General features: G+C 39.5%; 1 protein-coding gene and 1 long non-coding RNA gene across 7 annotated transcripts in view; one reads left to right on the top strand and one right to left on the bottom strand.

Moving 5' to 3' along the window:
- B3GLCT (beta 3-glucosyltransferase) overlaps positions 1-15,223 on the bottom strand; it is a 160,581-nt gene that overhangs the window by 59,213 nt on the left and 86,145 nt on the right. For 3 of the 5 annotated variants that reach the window (XM_039533757.1, XM_039533750.1, XM_039533749.1), the window contains 2 exons: positions 12,918-13,029; positions 10,804-10,920 (listed from right to left, as the gene is read on the bottom strand). In XM_039533757.1, the coding sequence (XP_039389691.1) occupies positions 10,804-10,920; positions 12,918-13,029 (229 nt within the window). The remainder of the gene's footprint in view (positions 1-10,803; positions 10,921-12,917; positions 13,030-15,223) is intronic. The other 2 variants (XM_039533776.1, XM_039533767.1) reach the window with 1 other exon arrangement.
- LOC120403083 lies at positions 1,947-2,772 on the top strand. 2 transcript variants are annotated; one of them, XR_005597462.1, is made up of 2 exons: positions 1,947-2,262; positions 2,543-2,772. It is a non-coding gene; the product is annotated as an uncharacterized LOC120403083 (long non-coding RNA). The 2 variants fall into 2 exon arrangements; XR_005597463.1 differs by having other exon boundaries at positions 1,947-2,404.

Genomic DNA, 15,223 nt, shown 5'->3' with positions numbered 1-15,223 from the left:
GAAGGCTCACTCTGTGATATTACAGTGCAAAATGGAGTGATCTCATGGTCGTATTGCTGTATAATATTTTTCTATACAAAAGCTCACTGCTGTAATGATTATTTTTCCGTCTCTGATATTTACATGGCAATGATTTGTGATCTTGCTAAACTTCCTAAATAAACAAACAGATCAAAAAGTGTCCCTTATACCAAGTTAAGGCCAAAGCTGACTGTGAAAAGTTACAAAAGGTTCTCACAAAACTGGGTGACTGGGCAAGAAAATAGCAGATGAAATACAATGTTGGTAAGTGCAAAGTAATGCACATTGGAAAACATAATCTCAACTGTACATACAAAATGATGGGATCTAAATGCCACTCAAGAAAGATCTTGGAGTCATTGTGGATAGTTCCCTGAAAACATCTCTTCAATGTGCAGTGGTAGTCAAAAAAGCTAACAGAATGTTAAGAATTATTAAGAAAGGGATAGATAATAAGACAGAAAATCTCATAATGCCACTACATAAATCTATGGTATGCCCACACCTTGAATAGTGTGTGCAGATGTGGTCACCCCATCTGATAAAGGATATACTAGAATTGGAAAACATATAGAGAAGGGCAATAAAAATGATTAGGGGTATGGAACAGCTTACTTATGAGGCGAGATTAAAAAGACTGGGACTGTTCAGTTTAGAAAAGAGATGACTAAGGGTGGATATGATAGAAGTCTATAAAATCATTAATGATGTGGAGAAAGTGAATCATAGATCATAGAATCATAGAATAAGGAAGTATTATTTATCCCTTCACATATTTACCCTCCTACACAGGAACAAGGAGTCACCCAATTAAATTAATAGGCAGCAGGTTTAAAACAAACATAAGAAAGTATTTCTTCACACAACACACAGTCAACCTGAGAACTTGTTGCCAGGGGATTTTGTAAAGGCCAAAAGTATAATTATGTTCAAAAAAGAAATAGGTAAGTTCATGGAGGATAGTTCCATTGATGGCAATTAGCCAAGATGGTCAGGGACACACCACCATGTTGTGGCAGTCCCTAAACCTCTGATTGCCAGAAGCTGGGAGTGGATGACAGAAGATGGAAAACTAGATAACTGCCCTGTTCTGTTCAATCCTTCTGGTCACTGTCAGAAGACAGGATACTGGGCTAGATGCACCATTAGTTTGACCCAGCATAGCCATTCTTATGTAATTGTGTATTTTAGTTACGCTAAAATAATCTATATGAACTACTTCCCATGGTTCCTGGGTGTAAAAACCATACATTATTCTCCTTACTCTATAAAAAGCAGAAAATTAAAACAATAGGTATAAATTTTCATTAGAACATTGTGCGTGCAATATTAACTCACCAATCAACAACAGCAAGTACATTCAAATGGACATTTGATATTCTACTCTCAAGTGTGTTCTGTCACATCTAAGTATCCTATTCCATATTATACTTTTACAAGGACATTGATGTACACTGGATTTACCAAAATTATGGTTGTACATGCCTCTTATTAGTTCAATTGTTTTAAATTTTAATATTTCTTTTTTGGCAGAATAAATTCAAGAAAGAGAAGGATTAGGCAGCACTGTAGGAAAGTGAAGTGTTATAGTGTGTTAAACATACAACATCTCGCAGGCATGAGAACTGCAACACTACTGAAAAATGGAGCAAGTTAAATAAAGAGCATCAGCTTTTAATTTTGAACTCTTCCTAGTGTCACAAACCAATTTATTTAAAGGTGAATTCTAAAGCTAATGTTTAAAGGTGTTTAAGATGTCAAATCATTAACAGAATGCGTGCAGATTTAAAATTTAAATGTTTACATTTTAAAACAAAAGTCCATTTACCCTGTGACACTCGATCACATCACAAACACAAGCACGTTGTGATGTCACCAGCTCATGCAGGGGAGCCAGATACATGGTGTCACAGCCTGATCCAGTACCCTTCTGTAGGAACACCAGTCTGTTGTGAGTAGTCCCAATTCTGGGGCCCACGTGCTTCCAAGCCAACTAAGCCGGGCAGCCTAAGCCAACGTTTCTAGCTCTGAGGCCCTAGACCAGACTCCCAGATTCAGACTTCTGGTCTGGCATTCTTCTTTGAGATGTGAGGCGCTGCTGCCCAAGTCCCTAAAATCGATGTCTGAGACCTCCCAAGCCCCCCAGCTGCTTCCACATGATCCCCCAGAGCTCCAAATAGGCTGCAGGTGCTCTGGGCTTCTAGTTTAACCCTTTCAGGAATAACATGGCAGGAAAGCAAGGTACAAATGCTTAACAAAGGAATTTAACCACAGTGACTGTACTCTTGAAGGCACTCAAGAGTTATAACTCTTTAAAAAGTTACCGAGGTACTGAGAAGCACTCCCTCCACTTGTCTGATCTTGCCCCTTCTGCAAGTCTGAGGTTTGTCAGCATTACCAGTTGGGCAGAATTCCTCCTGCCCTTTTCAATCCTGCACGTCGTGCTTCCAAGTGGCAATGGTCAGCCCCCCCTGCTCAAAGCAGTAACCAAATCTTATGTACAGTCTCTCTTCTTTTCCAGGTCCCCAGGCTGAGATGCTGCAGATCCACCTGCCATACTGGCACCCATGTGTAGAAAATCCATAGTTCGATGGAGTCAGAGCCAGCAGCTGAGACACAAAAGTGATGGCTCCAGTTTGCTTTGTGATGCTTTCTGAGTGATGTTCCTTCAATGAGGGGGTCAAGCAACTTTCCTGGATGGGGCAGCTATCTGGAATTAAATTCAATAAACTTGCGTTGGGCAAGGTTAAACGTGTTCTAACCATAATATAAAATGAAGGTGCTAATACAAAATGGAATTCACAATTTGATAGACATATTCCATGTCATCACATATGGACCCATGAATCCACATTTTGGCAAGTAAACAGCAATTCTTATATATTTATTAGGGCTGCCACGTGATTAAAAAAAATTATCATGATTAATCACGCGATTAAAAAAATAAATCACAATTAATCACGCTGTTAAACAATAACAGAATACCATTTATTTAAATATTTTTGGATATTTTCTACATTTTCAAATATATTGATTTCAATTACAACACAGAATACGTAGTGTACAATGCTCACTTTATGTTTATTTTTATTACAAATATTTGCACTGTAAAAAACAAAAAAATAGTATTTTCAATTCACCTAATATAAGTACTGTAGTGCAATCTCTGTCATGAAAGTTGAACTTACAAATGTCGAATTATGTACAGAAAAATAACTGCATTCAAAAATAAAACAATGTAAAACTTTAGAGCCTACAAGTCCACTCAGTTCTACTTCAGCCAATCGCTCAGACAAACAAGTTTGGTTACATGTGCAGGTCATAATGCTGCCTGCTTCTTGTTTACATCACCTGAAAGTGAGAACAGGCGTTCACATGGCACTGTTGTAACTGGCATTGCAAGATATTTACGTGCCAGATGCACAAAAGATTCATATGTCCTTCATGCTTCAACCACCATTCCACAGGATATGCATCCATGCTGATGACATATTCTGCTCGATAACGATCCAAAGCAGTGCAGACCGATGCATGTTCATTTTCTTTTTCGGTGGTTCGGGTTCTGTAGTTTCCACATCTGAGTGTGGCTCTTTTAAGACTTCTGAAAGCATGCTCCAAACCTCGTCCCTCTCAGATTTTGAATAGCACTTCAGATTCTTAAACCTTGGGTCAAGTGCTGTAGCTATTTTTAGAAATCTCGCATTGGTACCTTCTTTGCATTTTGTCAAAACTGCAGGGACAGTGTTCGTAAATCAAACAACATGTACTGGGTCATCATCTGAGACTACTATAACATGAAATATATGGCAGAATATGGTTAAAACAGAGCAAGGGACATACAATTCTCCTCCAAGAAGTTCAGTCACAAATTTAATTAATACGCTATTTTTTTAACGAACATATCAGCATGCAAGCATATCCTCTGGAATGGTGGATGAAGCATGAAGGGGCATACGAATGTTTAGCATATCTGGTACATAAAAATACCTTGCAACGCCAGCTACGAAAGTGCCATGCGAACACCTGTTCTCACTTTCAAGTGACATTGTAAATAAGAAGCAGGCAGCAGTATCTCCTGTAAATGTAAACAAACTTCTTTCTCTTAGTGATTGGCTGAACAAGAGGTAGGACTGAGTGGACTTGTAGGCTCTGAAGTTTCACATTGTTTTGTTTTTGAGTGCAGTTATGTAACAAAAAAAATCTACATTTGTAAGTTACACTTTCACAATAGAGACTGCACTACAGTACTTGTACGAGGTGAACTGAAAAATACTATTTCTCTTGTTTATCATTTTTACAATGCAAATATTTGTAATGAAAAATAATATAAAGTGAGCACTGTACACTTTGTATTCTGTGTTGTAATAGAAATCAATATATTTGAAAATGTAGAAAAACATCCAAACATATGTAATAAAGTTCAATTAGTATTTTATTGTTTAACAGTGCAATTAACCGCAGTTAATTTTTTTTGAGTTAATCGCGTGAGTTAACTGCAATTAATCAACAGCCCTAATATTTATTTTTAATTTTTATTCAATTTTTGGTCTTCACATACATCTTTTTATTATGTGGGGTGTAAATTAGCTCTTTTTAAAGCTTTGCAGTACATCTTTAATTGTAATTCTGTTTTAATCTATAGGATGCTGGCTAATTCCATGGTGGATAACACCTGAAAACTAGAAGATACTGTTTTGCATTTTCATGTTTTGTTTTTTTTTGTTTTTTTTAGAGGGAAGTGAAGGAGGGTCTCAGACTAGATTCTGAGGAAGGGTTTCCAATGGTGTGAAAGAAGGGTTCCCTGTTGTCAAACTCTTTCTTTCTCGAGTCTACATGTCCATCACAACCTGCATCCTTGTCAGAAGTTCTTAACTAGATCTTCAGGCCAAAAACCACTGGAGGTAGATAGAGAAAGCTTGGGAGCTGCGGCCAAAGAAACTAGCAGCAGGTAAGCACAGGAGGTAAAGGCTGCAGAAGTGTGCAGGAAATTGAAGACAGTAAGCCCACTGAGGGTGGTGATTTGGTTCTTACAATTTATTTTCTATTCTGTAGAGGCACTTCTACAATGGTTATCACCAAAGCACTCTGGAAGGAGAAGGGTGAAAAGTGAACAAAAAGGAGATTGGTATGTGTTGGAGGAGAGGTAATTACCAAAAATAAGAACACTTATCTCGCAGGACCTCAGTCCAGAAAACATGAGTGTATTTGTCCTCAATGTGAGAACATCAGTCCTTAAAAAAGTGGTCCCCCATCTCAACAAAAAATGGGAAAAATCCACCTCAGGAGTGTGAGTTGAAAAGAGAGGCATTTTGAAGCTATTTTAGTTTCTTGTGATAGATACAATATTTAGAATCTTATTTATAATACAGATTATTCACATGATAAAACTACACTGAGGGAGCAATTCTGGTCAAACTCAACATGTGAAACTATTTGGTGCATTATTGACACATTATACAAAAATCAGTTATGGGCCAATATATTAAGATGGCCACTACTTTGTATTTAAAAGCAAAATGGGTCTATTTTTTCTTTAAATGTATGCTGGAACTTAACTCATTACTGTAATAGGATTTATGCACATGGCATTCAAGGCCGACTAAACCCTTTATTAATTCTGAAAAGGTTAAAGTGCAGTAATTACTTTTGTAATAGAAATAACCTGGTCAGATTTTCAAAATACCTAAAGGATGTTCAACAGACAGTTTAGTAGTATGAGCAGGGATCCTAGTAATCCATTTGCCAAAGAAAAATGCACGTGGTTTGGACAGAGTAATCCCTTAGGGGAGGATCTATTAATGGAGATTCTCTATGTCTAGTAAGGAGGAGAGGATGGAAAATGGTAAAATACGGGTAGGATTTGATGAGAAACAGTAAAATGAAGAAGAATCCCATTGAGGTAATGGCAGACAGCTGAAAAGTGACAATTTTTTTAAGTGCTTATATACAAATGCTAGAAGTCTAAATCAGAAGATGGGTCACCTAGAGTGCCTCGTATTAAATGGGGATATTGATATAACAGGCATCACAGAAACTTGGTGAAATGAGGATAATCAATGGGACACAGTGATACTATGGTACAAAATATATCGGAAGGACAGAACAGATTGTGCTGGTGGGGGAGTGGCACTATATGTGAAAGAAAGCATAGAATCAAATGAAGTAAAAATCTTAAATGAACCAAACTGTACCATAGAATCTCTATGGATAGCAATTCCATGCTCAAATAATAAAGAATATAGCAGTAGGCATATACTACCGACCGCCTGACCAGGATGATGATAGTGACTGCAAAATGCTCAGAGAGATTAGAGAAGCTATAAAAATAAAAAACACAATAATAATGTTAGGTGATTTCAACTATCCCCGTATTGACTGGGTACATGTCACCTCTAGACAGGATGCAGAGATAAAGTTGCTTGACACCTTAAATGACTGCTTCTTCGAGCAGCTAGCCTTGGAACCCACAAGAGGAGAGACAATTCTTGATTTAGTCCTAACTGGAGAACAGGATCAGATCCAAGAGGTGAATATAGCTGGACCGCTTGGTAGTAGTGACCATAATGTCATTAAATTTAACATCCCTGTGGTGGAGAAAACACCACAGCAGCCCAACACTGTAACATTTAATTTAAAAAAGGAGGACTACACAAAAATGAGGAAGTTAGAAATTAAAAGGTACAGTGTCAAAAGTGAAATCCTTGCAAGCTGCATGGAAACCATAATAGAGGCTCAACTTAAAATATATACCCCCAAATTAAAAAAACATAGTGAGAGAACCCAAAAAAGTGCCACCCTGGCTAAACAACAAAGTAAAAGAAGCAGTGAGAGGCAAAAAGGCATCCTTTAAAAAGTGGAAGTTAAATCCTAGTAAGGAAAATAGAAAGGAGCATAAAATCTAGCAAATGAAATGTAAAAAAATAATTAGGAAGGCCAAAAAAGAATTTGAAGAACAGCTAGCCAAAGATTCAAAAAGTAATAGCAAAAAAATGTTTACATACATCAGAAGCAGGAAACCTGCTAAACAACCAGTGGGGCCACTGGACAGTTGAGATGCTAAAGGAGCACTCAAGGACGATAAGGCCACTGCGGAGAAACTAAATGAATTCTTTGCGTTGGGCTTCACGGCTGAGGATGTGAGGGAGATTACTAAACCTGAGCCATTCTTTTTAGGTGACAAATCTGAGGAACTGTCCCAGATTGAGGTGTCATTAGAGGAGGGTTTTGGAACAAATCGATAAACTAAACAGTAATAAGTCACCAGGACCAAATGGTATTCATTCAAGAGTTCTGAAGGAACTCAAATGTGAAACTGCAGAGTACTAACAGTAGTTTGTAATCTATCATTTAAATCAGCTTCTGTACCAAATGACTGGAGGACAGCTAATGTGACAGCATTTTTTAAAAAGGGCTCCAGAGGTGATCCCAGCAATTACAGGCCAGTAAGCCTGACTTCAGTACCAGGCAAACTGGCTGAAACTATAATTGTCAGACACATAGATGAACATAATTTGTTGGGGAAGAGTCAACATGGTTTTTGTAAAGGGAAATCATGCCTCACCAATCAACTAGAATTCTTTGAGGGGGGTCAACAAACAGGTGGACTACGGGGATCCAGTGGATATAGTGTACTTAGATTTTCAGAGAGCTTTTGACAAGGTCCCTCACCAAAGGCTCTTAAGCAAAGTAAGATGTCCTGGGATTAGAGGAAAGGTTCTCTCATGGATCGGTAACTGGTTAAAAGATAGGAAATAAAGGACAGGAATAGATGGTCAGTTTTCAGAATGGAGAGAGGTAAATAGTGGTGTCCCCCAGGGGTCTGTCCTGGGCCCAGTCCTATTAAACATACTCATAAATGATCTGGAAAAAAGGATAAACAGTGAGGTGGCAAAATTTGCAGCTGATACAAAACTACTCAAGATAGTTAAGTCCAAAGCAGACTGCGACGAGCTACAAAGGGATCTCACAAAACTGGGTGATGGGCAACAAAATGGCAGATGAAATCAATGTTGATAAATGCAAAGTAATGCACATTAGAAAACATAATCCCAGCTATATACATAAAATTATGGGGTCTAAATTAGCTGTTACCACTGAAGAGAGAGATCTTCATAGAATCATAGAACTGGAAGGGACCTTGAGAGGTCATCTAGTCCAGTCCATTGCACTCAAGGCAGGACTATGTATTATCTAGACCATCCCTGACAGTTGTTTGTCCAACCTACTCTTAAAAATCCCCAATGATGGAGATTCCACAACCTCCTTAGGCAATTTATTCCAGTGCTTAATCACTCTGACAGTTAGGAAGTTTTCCTAACGTCCAACCTAAATCGCCCTTGTTGCAATTTAAACCCATTGCTTCTTGTCCTATCCTCTGAGGTTAAGAAGAACAATTTTTCTCCCTCCTCCTTATAACAATCTTTTATGTATTTGAAAACTGTTATGTCCCTAAACAAACCCAATTTTTTCAATCTTCCCTCGTTGGTCATGTTTTCTAGACCTTTAATCATTTTTGTTGCTCTTCTCTGGACTTTCTCCAATTTGTCCACATCTTTCCTGAAATGTGGCACTCAGAACTGGACACAATACTCCAGTTGAGGCCTAATCAGCACAGAGTAGAGTGGAAGAATTACTTCTTGTGTCTTGCTTACAATGCTCCTGCTAATACATCCCAGAATGATGTTTGCTTTTTTGCAACAGCGTTACACTGTTGACTCATATTTAGCTTGCGATCCACTATGACTATCAGATCCCTTTCTGCAGTACTCCTTTCCTAGGCAGTCATTTCCCATTTTGTATGTGTGCAACTGATTATTCCTTCCTAAGTGGCGTACTTTGCATTTATCCTTATTGAATTTCATCCTATTTACTTCAGACCATTTCTCCAGTTTGTCCAGATCATTTTGAATTTTAATCCTATCCTCCAAAGCACTTGCAACCCCTCCCAGCTTGGTATCATCTGCAAACTTTATAGTGTACTCTCTATCCCATTATCTAAATCATTGATGAAGATAACTGAACAGAACCAGAACCGAACCCTGCGGGACCCCACTCATTGTGCTCTTCCAGCATGACTGAACCGCTGATGATTACTCTCTGGAACAATTTTCCAACCAGTTATACAACCACCTTATAGAAGCTCCATCTAGGTTGTATTTCCCTAGTTTGTTTATGAGAAGATCATGCGAGATAGTATCAAAAGCCTTACTAAAGTCAAGATATACCACATCTACTGCTTCCCCCCATCCACAAGGCTTGTTACCCTGTCAAAGAAAGCTATCAGGTTGGTTTGACATGATTTGTTCTTGACCAATCCATGCTGACTGTTATTTATCACCTTATTATCTTCTAGGTGTTTGCAAATTGATTGCTTAATTATGTGCTCCATTATCTTTGCGGGTACAGAAGTGAAGCTGACTGGTTGTCTTTATTTCCCTTTTTTATAGATGGGCACTATATTTGCCCTTTTCCAGTCTTCCGGAATGTCTCCTGTCTTCCATGACTTTTCAAAGATAATTGCTAATGGCTCAGATATCTCCTCAGTAAGTTCCTTGAGTATTCTAGGACACATTTCATCAGGCCCTGGTGATTTGAAGACATCAAACTTGTCTAAGTAATTTTTTACTTGTTCTTTCCCTATTTTAGCCTCTGAACATACCTCATTTTCACTGGCATTCACTATGTTAAACGTCCAATTACCACCAATCTTCTTGGTGAAAAACAAAACAAAGAAGTCGTTAAGCACCTCTGCCATATCCACATTTTCTGTTATTGTTTTTCCCCCCCTCATTGAGTAACAGGCCTACTCTGTCTTTGGTCTTTCTCTTGCTTCTAATGTATTTGTAGAATGTTTTCTTGTTTCCTTTTATGTCCCTAGCTAGTTTGATCTCATTTTGTGCCTTGTCTTTTCTAATTTTGTCCCTACATACTTGTGTTATTTGTTTATAGTCATACTTTGTAATTTGACTGAGTTTCCACTTTTTGTAGTACTCTTTTTTGAGTTTTAGATCATGGAAGATCTCCTGGTTAATCCAGGGTGGTCTTTTGCCATAGTTCCTATGTTTCCTACACAGTGGGATAGTTTGCTCTTGTGCCCTTAATAATGTATCTTGGAGTCATTGTGGATAGTTCTCTGAAAACATCCACTCAATATGCAGTGGCAGTCAAAAAAGCAAACAGAATGTTGGGAATCATTAAGAAAGGGATAGATAATGAGAGAAAATATTATATTGCCTGTATATAAATCCATGGTACGCCCACATCTTGAATATTTTCTGTCACCACATGACAGAAAAGATATATTGGAATTTGAAAAGGTTCAGAGAAGTGCAACAAAAATTATTAGGGGTATGAAACAGCTTCCATACGAGGAGAGATTAAAAAGACTAGGACTTTTCAGCTTGGAAAAGAGATGACTAAGGGGGAATATGATAGAGATCTATAAAATCCTGACTGGTATGGAGAGAGTAAATAAGGAAGTGTTATTTACTCCTTCTCATAACACAAGAACTAGGGGTCACCAAATGAAATTAATAGGCAGCAGTTTTAGAACAAACAAAAGGAAGTATTTCTTCACACGATGCACAGTCAACCTTTGGAACTGCTTGCCAGAGGATGTTGTGAAGGTCAAGACTATAACAGGGTTCAAAAAAGAACTAGATACATTAATCGAGGATAGGTCCGTCAATGGGTATTAGCTAGGATTGCAAGGGATGGTGTCCCTAGACTCTGTTTGCCAGAAGCGGGGAATGGGCAACAGGGGATGGATCAGTTGATGATTACCTGTTCTGTTCTTTCCCTCTGAGGCACTTGGTGTTGGCCACTGTCAGAAGACAGGATACTGGGCTCAATGGACTTTTGGTTTGACACAGTATGGTCATTCTTATATTCAGAGAATCTCTAGTTTATAATTTTGTGAAAAATAAAAACATATTAACTATTAACTAAATTTTACTGAAAGTACCAATGTCACTTATTCAATGCACACAACCACTCCTTGTGGTTGATTTTTGAACATGCTTTAAATTTACACCGGAACCCCATTTATCAGATCTAATTGGGACTGGGGCCAGATCGGATAATCAGGAGAAATGGCAAAGAGCTCTGTACCCCTTATTTTAAGATGGGGGTGGGGAGATTTGGGGCAGTCCGCTGGAGCCCCAGCCACTATCAGCCATGGGCAGCTGGTGGTTCGTTTTATACAGAGAGATAGATAATGGAGGCTTGGATAAATAGGGTTTTACTGTATATCAATAAAATGTGTTCAAATGATATCTGTATATCTTGTGGGTAGTGAAACTAAAGTTTGGCGTTTCATTTAAATCACGGAAAAAACACGGATTTTATGGGGGGGGTTAATCAGAGAATTTTGGGGCTTTTTTAATCACAGAAATCTAGGATCCCTAGTTATGAGACTACAAAAGCATTTTAAAATCTCTACATTATTAAGGTTCTTGTATTTTAAAAGTGGTTGTGTAGAAGACAGACTATGCCAGGTGGCTGTAAAGAAAGTGTCTTTCTAAACAAAGGCCCACACTCATACCTGAAGTAGGGCTTCCCTCAGCCCTTTAACAAAATAACAGTAAATGAACAAGGCCAATTCCTGCCAATTTCCCAAGTAGTATAGAAGTATGGCTTCCTTCAGCCAGACAAAGTAAGGATATCAAGATGGGTGTTTTTCAGCAAGTCCCTCAAAATACCAGATAAACAATCCAACTCATGGCTCCCTTCTAACACAGGCTCTTTGGGAAGGGTGGTAGTCAATTTAACAGTCTCAAAGCCATCAACGAAAAGCTAAGTCCTTTGTTCCACAAACTTCCTAATCCCCTTTTTCTTGGGCAGATAGGAAAGATTACTTTTCTCTTAGGAACCAATCAGCCTAACAACATAAAGAACTGTCCTACCAGATCAGACCAGGGTTCACCTAGTCCAGTTTTCTGTCTAGCAATGGTCAGTAACAGCTGCTTGAAGGGAAGGTGCAAGAATCCCCAAAGTGGACTGCCACACACTCCTCCTATGGCTGCTTTGTCGTCATGAGATGCATCTAGAGGAATCTCCTTTATGGTCAACTTTAGCAATTCCTCCAAGGCAGAACAGGTACTCATACCTTTTCATACCGCAAGCTTTAACACATTCCCTGCTTGAATGTGGGGTACATACTCCCTATGATAAGCTGATTAGATTTCCCATACAGACTATTTTGTAAGCTATGAGCCATGCAAGTACTGGTCTACAATGGAACTCTTTATAATAGAAACAATTATAACTTTAAAAAATAACATTTTATACTCATCATTTGGTATTTTAAATGAATTATTTGTAGGTCTCTGTGGTTGTCACAGAGGTCGAGGAAGTCACGGATTCCGTGACTTTCCGCAACCTCCGTGACTTCTGCAGGGGCCAGTGTGGCTGACCCCAGGACCAGCTGCTCATGTGGCCCCTGGGACAGCCACACCAGCCTTCCCGGGGCAGCCGGAACAGCTGCGATCCATAGCCCCAGGGAGCGGTTCCCAAGCAGCTGCAGTCTGCTGCCTCTGGCAGCAGTCCCCGGGCGGCCAGCCAGAGCAGCCGCAGTTCCGAGCCAACCAGCCAGAGCAGCCGTGGTGCCCTCCCCCCAGCAGTGCCCCCCCCATTGCCACCCCCAGCAGCAGCCCACCCCCAACAGAGCCTCCACCCCCAGATTTAATCACAAGTATTTTAAGGATAAGTCATGGACAGGTCACGGACCGTGAATTTTTGTTTAATGCCCAGGACCTGTCCAAGACTTTTACTAAAAATACCCATGACAAAATCATAGCCTTAATTATTTGAACTAGTTTTCCAGTGTTTTTATCCAATACAAAAATCTCCTTCAAGCACATTCAAAAGGTTAGACATCTGATGATTTTTTGTTTCACCTTAGACTTGTCAAATCTTCTAAGTGTTTCCAGCAGTTTAACAATTTGTATTCTTGTATCTTCTTCACAGAAGAAAATCCATGAGGAGTTTCTACCATAGGAAGCAGAGAAGCTAACAAAAGAAAGAGGTTGGTTTACTACAAGATTGACTTCTGAGGCGAGTACAAACCTTAAGTAAAAACAAACAAACAAAAACCCTGCTAACTGGAAGTCAATCCCTCAGCCATATGGACCCCAAAACAATTAGTGCTAATGGAGGATCATGTATCAGAACCCATATGCAGTGCAATGTAGATGTCTGCTTAAGCGAAACTCAGAGACCCTGCCCTCAGTTCCTGATTGTCTGCCTATGATCTGCACAGAGAGAAATGTGGATGTGCAGAGTAAGTAAATTCAGAGTTCTCCAGATACTGGTACATAACCTACTTCCCCTCCCCCTTACCTTTCTTCCATAGAATCCCCTTGTTGGAGGTCTAACAAACAGAGTAATAACATTAGAAGAGATACTGGTTGGTGTTTTAGCAAAACTGTCCTGTCGCGCACTAACTACACTAGCCCCTGAATCTAATTGCATTTGTGTTCTTTAACTCAGCTAAAAACTGCACAGATGGAAGGGATTTCCTTTCACTGAGTTTTAGTTAGGCAGGCAACAACTAATCACAATGCAGGATTCTCAACCTCTCCAGGAAGATCTTCCCATTTTTCTCTCAGTCAAATTCGTTCACAACTAAAATATCTATTAGCTAAACAATGCCTCCTTGTACTCTTAAAAGGTATTTAAGAGTCCTTCCTCTGGGGTGGAAAATAGTGTCTTCTGGGTAACAGGAAACAATTAAAGATGCATCAGTGGAGCAGTACTGCACAAGAGAATAATGTCTCATGAATGTGTGGTGGAACTCCATGTAGATGCTTTGCAAATGTCAGGTAAGGGTATTTCCTGAAGGGATGCCACTGAAGTTACTTATGCTCTTATATAATGAACCCTCATCCCATGCAGAAAGGAACATACCACAACTGATAACAGATACAGCCAGAGATCAATTTAGAGAGTCTCTGGAAGGAAACAGTTGGATTTTGGACTCATTCTGCTATAGCGAGAAATAATCTAGGTGATTTTCTAATTGGTTTAGTCCTTTGCAGGTAGATGGTGAGAATGTGTTATACGTCAAGGAAATGAAGACTCCTCTTTTCCCCCAAAGCATGCGGTTTCAGGAAAAAAAAAACACAGTTAAGTGGGTTGATAGGTTTATGTGAAACTCTGAAATTACTTTGGGGGAGGGGTGAATTTCAGATGTAGCTGTAAAGAGACTTTGTCCTTATGGAATATAATGTATGGCGCAGCAACATCCCAAATCACCTTCCCTCCTGGCTGAGGTGATGACCATAAAGAATGCAACTTTAACTGATAAGTGAGACATGGTTTGAAGGGAAGCTTACTGAGTGCCAAAAGAACAAGATTTAAGTCATAGAATATTAGGGTTGGAAGGGACCTCAGGAGGTCATCTAGTCCAACCCCCTGCTCAAAGCAGGACCAATTCCCAACTAAATCATCCCAGCCAGGGCTTTATCAAGCCTGACCTTAAAAACCTCTAAGGAAGGAGATTCCACCACCTCCCTAGGTAACCCATTCCAGTGCTTCACCACTCTCAGAGTGAAAAAGTTTTTCCTAATATCCAACCTAAACCTCCCCCACTGAAACTTGAGACCATTATTCCTTGTTCTGTCATCGGGTACCACTGAGAACAGTCTAGATCCATCCTCTTTGGAACCCCCTTTCAGGTAGTTGAAATCCCCCCTTATTCTTCTCTTCTGCAGACTAAACAATGCCAGTTCCCTCAGCCTCTCCTCATAAGTCATGTGCTCCAGTCCCCTAATCATTTTTGTTGCCCTCCGCTGGACTCTTTCCAATTTTTCTACATCCTTCTTGTAGTGTGAGGCCCAAAACTGGACACGGTACTCCAGATGAGTCCTCACCAACATCGAATAGAGGGGAATGATCACATCCCTCGATCTGCTGGCAATGCCCCTACTTATACAGCCCAAAATGCCATTAGCCTTCTTGGCAACAAGGGCACACTGTTGACTCATATCCAGCTTCTTGTCCATTGTAACCCCTAGGTCCTTTTCTGCAGAACTGCTTCCCAGCCATTCGGTCCCTAGTCTGTAACAGTGAATGGGATTCTTCTGTCCTAAGTGCAGGACTCTGCACTTGTCCCATTGAGAAGTATGTTTCCTTGCTGCTGGGAAAGTTCTGATTAGGCCTTTTAAGAATCTGTTAATCAAGAAATGAGTGAATAACGTCTGAT

Source organism: Mauremys reevesii, linkage group 1 (genome assembly GCF_016161935.1).
Source record: "Mauremys reevesii isolate NIE-2019 linkage group 1, ASM1616193v1, whole genome shotgun sequence".
Lineage (NCBI taxonomy): Eukaryota > Metazoa > Chordata > Testudines > Geoemydidae > Mauremys > Mauremys reevesii.
Note: the sequence above shows the minus strand (reverse complement) of the source record. Positions and strands in the feature narration are given on the sequence as shown.